At 36.0% G+C, this 7638-nt stretch overlaps 2 protein-coding genes across 2 annotated transcripts; both read right to left on the bottom strand.

The window, feature by feature from the left end:
- Positions 1-3910: 3910 nt before the first annotated feature.
- Positions 3911-4934, bottom strand: LOC143541050 (uncharacterized). Its single transcript, XM_077033965.1, has 3 exons — positions 4771-4934; positions 4544-4669; positions 3911-4461 (listed from the first exon to the last, which is right to left on the bottom strand). Exons 1-3 carry the CDS (start codon positions 4917-4919, stop codon positions 4077-4079), a joined length of 660 nt encoding a protein of 219 aa, XP_076890080.1. The 5' UTR covers positions 4920-4934; the 3' UTR covers positions 3911-4076.
- Positions 4935-4975: 41 nt separating this feature from the next.
- LOC143541020 (uncharacterized) lies at positions 4976-6973 on the bottom strand. Its single transcript, XM_077033941.1, has 3 exons — positions 6652-6973; positions 5416-5482; positions 4976-5327 (listed from the first exon to the last, which is right to left on the bottom strand). Exons 1-3 carry the CDS (start codon positions 6971-6973, stop codon positions 4976-4978), a joined length of 741 nt encoding a protein of 246 aa, XP_076890056.1.
- Positions 6974-7638: the final 665 nt, after the last annotated feature.

Genomic DNA, 7638 nt, shown 5'->3' with positions numbered 1-7638 from the left:
ACAGGGCATGTGTTATGGCATGAACATCAATAATTATTTGGTATTATGGTATAATGTATTTTTGTATGGAGTGATTGCTGTGTGTACCAATAATCAGTTTCTTTTCATACTGTCAATGATGAAATAAAACATAATATATATGATAATAGCTACCAAGATGGTGTCATGTTTTGCATTCAGTACATCAAATTTTAAAGACAATTGGATCTCTCGTTATGTGGTTCTTTCGATGCAAACACAACCCGGCCTTGGCCCTCATAGCATTTCACATTTGCATTTCTGAAGCCAAAACCCAAGCTGCCACCATAGTTGCCAATGATTCTTGATCTAAAGCCTCGAGCATCGCTCCCAAGGTTGTCATTCTGTTCCCTACATTCGGTTTCTTCGTTTTATGTTTTATTGTATTAGTTGAGATTCCGTTACAGTTTTCTACTACTTTGTAATATATATTGGTCTTGACTGAATTGCTTGCCAAAAAGAAAAGGTGTTTAATTAGGAGAAAAGTGAGTGGTTATCTGTGGATGAAAATGGTTGTGATTTGTGAACTACTTTCAGTTAATCAACTCTTTACAGACCGATTTCGATTTCATAATTGGTGTATCTTTTAGTTGAGCATTAGAAAGAAAAAAAGCGACGAGTAGAGAACAATTTATCCAAGGTTGACCATCAATTTTCTTGGGGAAGTTCATTTTTAGTACATCTTTTTTTTTATTTTTTATTTTATTTATAATCTTTTTAGCCCGAGCTGCCCCTCAACTTTTCTTTTAGATTTGCCACTGATTTTATCCATTTTGTCTGAGAAAATCCTTCTTCATTACACTCGGCTCTTGCTTCATCAGACGATTAAATATAAAAGTACGTGTTAATGTTCCTAGACAATGATTGTGTTTAGCAATTTGATTATGTAATATGTATGATAACATGCAACAAACACTAAACCAAAGCAGTAAAACTTAAGCTAGTAATAGTTAGTTAACAAAATACAAAAGCTACTAAACTACAATGCTTCAGGTACCAAAACACCATTCTTATCATAATGAAGAGCACCCGATACATTCAACGGTCGACACTTCTTCCCCATCATTATCCTCTTCTTGCACAGTTCCAAACTCCCAACTTCTTCATCTTCATGTTTACGCATCGAAACCGCTCGACCGATCTTCTTCAACCCTTGGCTAGGAACCCGAGCCAACGAGGGCAGCAACCCGAGTTTACAAAACACAGGAGACTGGTGATGATCAACACTGTCGTGAACCTTATGATCATCTGCATGAAGAGAAAATGACTTGAACTTGAAGTTGAGTTTGAACTTGTTGTTGCTGAGAAGTGTGCCGTGGATGATTGATCGTAAGAGTTTGGTTTTTTCCCTCCATTTCTTGGTGATTTGGAAGTCTGACATGATATGATGGGGGTGATTGAGATTGTGAATGAAGAAGATAAGGAGAATGGATGTGTTGGTAACGGATGAAACGTGGGTACATGGAACGTGAAAGGGTTCTAAGCCTAAGGACGTGGGTTGGGAGTATTGGAACCGGTTTTCGGTTGGTTTTAAACAAAGGAATCTAACCGTTTTTACTACAAGTTTTATTTTTCTTTCGTTTGTTTCGTGTATGCTTTATACTATTAAAATGTAAAAACCAAAAGTTTGTATTACTTCATAATCTTGGTTTTCAGACGTGCATGTTATAAATAACAAGGTCTAGTTAAAATCCCTCAAATTCATAAGTAAAGAATCCAACATGTTTTAAAATTGTGAAAGACTTCAATTTTTTACTTTTTTTTTTTTTTTTATTTCAATTCATCCCACCCACTAAATTCCAGACTCATTTACCAAATTAGCAAAACCAATACCGGATTAATGCTTACACACAATAATTTGACCTTTCCGGATTAATGCTTGCACTCTTTGATTGGAAATTGAGTTAACAACCATCACTTTTATCAAATTGATGAATGACTTAACAGACAAATAGTACTTTTGATAAGATTACAAAGTTTAAGAATTGCTTATGTAACTTCCTTGGATTATTAGTAAAATGACTACCTACCTCATTTTTTCATATATAATTATTTATTCGACTTGTTTGTCGTCATGCAATACAAATTATATAGTTGGGGGGGGGGGGGGGGGTTGATGCTATAACAGTGATATATCTTCGACTTGTTCAAGTGTGTGATTCCGAATCGTTAGGGTTTGAAATTGGATTTCGATCAATAGCTTTTAAGAAGTTGAAGGCTCTGATACCACTTAATAAAATATAAATGAGAAATCAGAGAGAGGGAGAATTCGATCAATCAAGCATGGCCAGCTCGTTTGTGTATTAGGTATTTAATAGAATTAACTAGTGGTGTTCATGAAAACCGAAATCCAAAAATAATCGAAATCCAAGCCAAAACCAAATAAACCAATACGAATTCTTATTCGGATATGATCAATCCAAATATCCGAATAACTAATTCGGATTCGGATATGTAATTTAAAAGGTCGGATTGTTCAGATTATTTGGATATCCGTTTAATCTGAATAAATAACATGTTTTTAGTGGAATTTTCTAGTTTTGTATGTTTATTTCAATTGTTTGAAGTTTGAGCTTTGAATTTATGTTCAAGACTAATTTCTTTTTTCCGGTTTTGTATGTTTGTTGTTATTCTAAATGTGTGAAAAATGTTAGGACCAAAAACTAGGCAAATCTTGTTATTAGGTTATTTTCGGATTATTCGGATAATTTTGAGTATTCGAATTTTATCCGAATCTGATCCGAATTGAATTAAGATAGGAATATCCCTAATCTAAAACTTTCAAATCCAAAAAATCCGAACCGAATAAATCAAATAATTAGCTATCCGATCCGACGAACACCCCTAAAATTCAATTCGTTAGTTAAGTTACTAACCAACTATTACAGTTTTAGTTCTTTTCTGTTACAAAATGACATTCAAGTCCCTGAATTACTATTGCTATGTTGCAATACCTAATTCATTTACTCATTGATGTTTATTCTTTTAAATTGTGACAACATGATTACATGAACGTGTATATATGTTAATTGTTATTGCATTTGGAATATAGACATAGTGTTTGCTTAGGGAGGACTTAAGTTTGGCACAAGAAAACCCAATTTTGTATTTAAATCAGTTATGATATTTCTATATTGTTGGTTTGTCATGATGCATATTTATATGTTTGTTTTTCGTTTTTCTAGTATGGTCATGGTTCTTAGATTGATCACCAAAAAATCATTAAACAAAGCACACTCTTGAGTGATCCGGAAGATAAAATGATTATCTTGATGATGAAGTTAACAAAGATTAAGTTGCTTGAACGTGAATAGGATCCAACTCCATACTAATTAATATTCTTTTGTGTTGTTTTACAATTAATAATTAGCTTATAAAAATTAGCCAACCTACTATTTGACAAGGGTATACAGTCCCAGACCAAACATCTAAAGGTCAAATTGCTTAGTAAGTTTGAAGGCTTGGGTTTGCTGGCTAGTTACGACTCCACCAGACATAGCCTCAGCGGGATAATTGACGTGTACATGTCTAGTTGTGCTTGCACGATGAACGCATTATTGGTCGCGAGCTGGTGTCGCTAGCCTAATGAGTCCAAGGCATGACGAAATCATTAGACCCTTATCATAAGCAGGACGAATCTACTGACCTTTGAACGCCACATAAAGTCAGGAGGATTGACCCGTGACTATATGGTAACTTATGGGCTCAAAAGTTTTCTAATCATAATAAGATTTGAGGGCTATTGGATTACAAAACAAACTAATTGCATTTTTATCAAATTGGCCATCCAAAGCTAAAATGACTAGGCTATCACCTCAAGGCTCAAGTTATCTTGAAAAACAAAGATACCATTTTAAATAACATAAAAAGCCACTAATGAAAAACAGAGCATTACAATCAAAGACCGTGTTTCAAAACACACTTCTGTAATACCATGATAATAATATTTTCTCAACATTTATTCACATTACTACGCACCCATCCATACTTCAAACATATAAACAATGCATTACAATAAACACTTTCCAACCTCAAAGTAGCACACACCCACACTTAAATCATATATTGAGCCAGTCTAAGCAAGGACAACACCCCCAACAAAACCTAGAAGGATAATAATCCTTGAGATACACCTCTCGGCTAAAACCAACAATGTAGAAACTAAAGGCCTGACCACGGTTCACCATCGTCACACGCGTAACTGGGATCACAGAAATGGTATGCCTCTCACATATCACCCTAGCCGTAGGCGGAATCAGAGGCCGCTCAGATATTACCTCTGAAGAAAACTGGTTCAGGAAAAAGGAATCAGCAAAGAACGCCGGTGTGCATTGGTACGCTTGCGTGTTGCACAACTGCACCCCTTTGGCTCGGTGGAACACATCATCAGGCACTGAGGCGGCCCCACTTGTCGCATTCAGTTTTCTGGTTGCATGTGTATTCCTACAAAAATATCATCATTTGGTTAAATTAACAAATAATAATTCAATAAAGGATTTGGTAAATTAACATCTAGTAGACGTACCATTTAACAACTGCTATTTTGTGTGTCAAAAGCGAACCACTGCCTAAACATTTCAAGCATTTAACGAGCCCGCTAGATCCACAAGTTGCACAAGGTATCTTTCCTTTCCCATTACATTTCACACATCTACAAAAAAGATTGAAAAAAATAATAATAATAAGTCGGTCGGTCGTCTTGTAATTTATAAAGCCTTAATTTTTATCATCATTAAATGTAAAATGGCTTACAATGTATCAGAACCATCTCTGTGAGCAATCAAACCCCTGCCATAACATGCAGCACAATGGGCCATTAAATCTTCTTTATTCACTCCCGGTTTTTGATCCGGATTGCATGCAACACAAATAACATCTCCTTTTCCCGCACAATCTGCCATCAAAACAAGATATCATACGAGTCCAACAATAAGATGAACTAAAACCATACTTTAGGTCATATAACACAATTACCTGAACATTTGCCAACGGTCTCAGAGTGAGGAATGTTGGCCCGTGACTCTTTGTGATTCGTGAACAAAACCGGGAACTCTGACCTCAAATCTAGCTCCCAAACACCAAGTTCAGGCCCCTTATCTTTTCCATCAACATTGCTATCACCATTATACGGTTCTGTTTCGGTTATAACTTCCCGTTCTTCCACAAACGTTTCGAGAGTCCCGATATAAACATTGCAGTCTTCAATAGAATGGATTTTCCATGTGCGTGCAGGACGACTTCCCCAACAAAAACGATGGCCAACATGATCGATCAGTAATTCACGAATCTCAACTTCATCCAATATCTGCCTGTTAAAATACACAACAAATATACATGTTAAACTGTCAGCCCATTTCGATTAATTCAAATAAAGATAAAATAGAATCTAACTTATACCTAGCAGGTTGATGTTCAGTTTTACCAATTTGCCCTCCATATCCTGCCTCATAAGGATAAGCTTGATCTGAAAGAAAAGAAAACAATTTTAGTGGTGCAACTACCCCAAAGAAGTGTACTCGAGTTTGAATCGATAAAAAGCTCAAAACGAGCCCAGCTTTTTCAAGATCTAACCGAGCCTCAAATAACGCGTGTTTTGTTATCGAGCCTGAGCTTAAGCCTTGTATGAAAAGCTCATATAAGCTCGCCGAGCCGCACATGAACTGCTCGAGATCGGATTGATAAAAAGTTCGAAACAAGCCAAGGTTTTCAAGCTCAAGCCGAGCCTGAGCCTCAAATAAAGCTTGTTTAGTTATTAAGTCCGAGCTCGAACCATGTATGGGAGGCTCGTCGAGCCTTGTGTATTTTTAAGTTTTACTTCTTTTAAGACTTCTATGTACTAATTTCACACTGCAAATATGAGCTCAAGCCGAGCTTTGGCTCGTTTAAGGTACTACACGAGGTCGGGCCGCTCTGGCTGAACTTAAGCTTGTTTAATGTTTTTCTCATTTTATATAAAAGCAATTAAAACGCCCTGCTTGCGGTGCGCGCATATAATGTATATATGTGTGAACCCTCGGGTGGGCAAAAGTAAAATTGCACTAATTTTGACGTTATTTTACTAATCTCGTGAAAATAACGTTAAAAGTGGCGGAAGGTTAATCAGGCATCATGTGGTGGCGTTGATAGCCGAAAGACAAGGGCACATGCACCGATCAGCCGGTGTCCCGATGACCCTACCATAGCATTGCTTGATGCAAAACTACTATCGAGCCGGGGGTCTCACCGGAAGCAGCCTCTCTATCCCTATGGGATAGAGGTAAGGCTGTCTACATCTTACCCTCGTCAGACCCTACCATAGCATTGCTATTGGTGGGATATACTGAGTACGATGATGATGATGATATAAAAGCAATTAAAAATGTATAAACTAATTTAATAAATTATAAACGAGCCGAGCCCAAGGTTAAAAAAGCGACTCGCACGCTGAACCCAGCCTTCAGAAAAAGAGCCTTAAATAGCTGGAGTTCTCAGAAGTCAAAATGAGCAAGCTCGGGCTCGGCTAGTTTACAGCTTATGAAATTAGACGAAAAAGGGGATATATATCTAAACCCTAGAAATGAAATGAAATGAAATGAAAGCAAAGCAACATAACAGAAACAGATAATCAATCAATTGAGATGAGATGTAGTGTACCAGCTGCAATATACGGAGGAGGCTCAGGAGAACTGATCAAGGGAGAGTGGAGAGAAGGTGGATAGCGATCGGAGGCGGTGGCAGCCGATCGAATTTCGTCAACGCTGACTTCAGAAGCAGTCGGAACCATGGATCCTGTTCGTCCCACGGAGGGATACGAATGCCACTTCTCGATTTCTCCGCTTTTTTCTTTTTCTGCAAAACAAGTAAGCAAGCAAAGGTTTGGATTATTGTTATTATTATTATTATTACGTAAGGAAGTAGGTAGAGTTAAATTGGTAATTGAGTGGGAAATTGTACCATTGAGCAGCGGTTGCTCCATATTTGGATGAAGGAAGCACCTGATTACTATGAACGCGGTGGGTTTGAAACGGTGGAGACTGGAGAGAAGGTAAGGTACGTGGGCTTATCAAAGGAACAAAATTATTTATTTCTTACTCACCAAGGAAAACTCAATCTTCTTGTCGTATCTAATTGTAGACACAGGTAAGTTTCCCATCACAAATAGATATCTGATTTGGTGAAATTCAGAAAGTACAATAAATTTGTCTTTAAAAAAATATAAATATAGTTATATGGATAACCGATGCAACTTAGACTATCTGTCATGGTATCCTATCTTATTTTGTAACTAGGTTAGATCCCGTATTTTAAACGGGTAGAAATTATAATAAAAATAAAAATTATTATATAATAATTTTTTTCTATAACTTTTATTTTATATTCATTTAAATCAAATTATAACTTAAAGCATTAAAATTGAAATACATGTATATAAAAAAATATTAAAATATTTGTTCAAAATTTTCACCATTTAATAATTTTTCAAGATTAGCCGTTGTATTGATTTATATAGTCAAACTTTTGTTATTGATTTAAATGATTATAAAATAAAATTAATGAAGAATTTTATATTGATTTGTAAAAGGTTAATGATTAGACACTATAAATTTATGTGAATAAGTTAATATAATTTTATAATGGTAA

The sequence above is a fragment of the Bidens hawaiensis genome, unplaced genomic scaffold (genome assembly GCF_021521415.1).
Source record: "Bidens hawaiensis isolate Kalapana, Puna unplaced genomic scaffold, B.hawaiensis_p1.1 tig00012466_1, whole genome shotgun sequence".
NCBI lineage: Eukaryota > Viridiplantae > Streptophyta > Magnoliopsida > Asterales > Asteraceae > Bidens > Bidens hawaiensis.
Note: the sequence above shows the minus strand (reverse complement) of the source record. Positions and strands in the feature narration are given on the sequence as shown.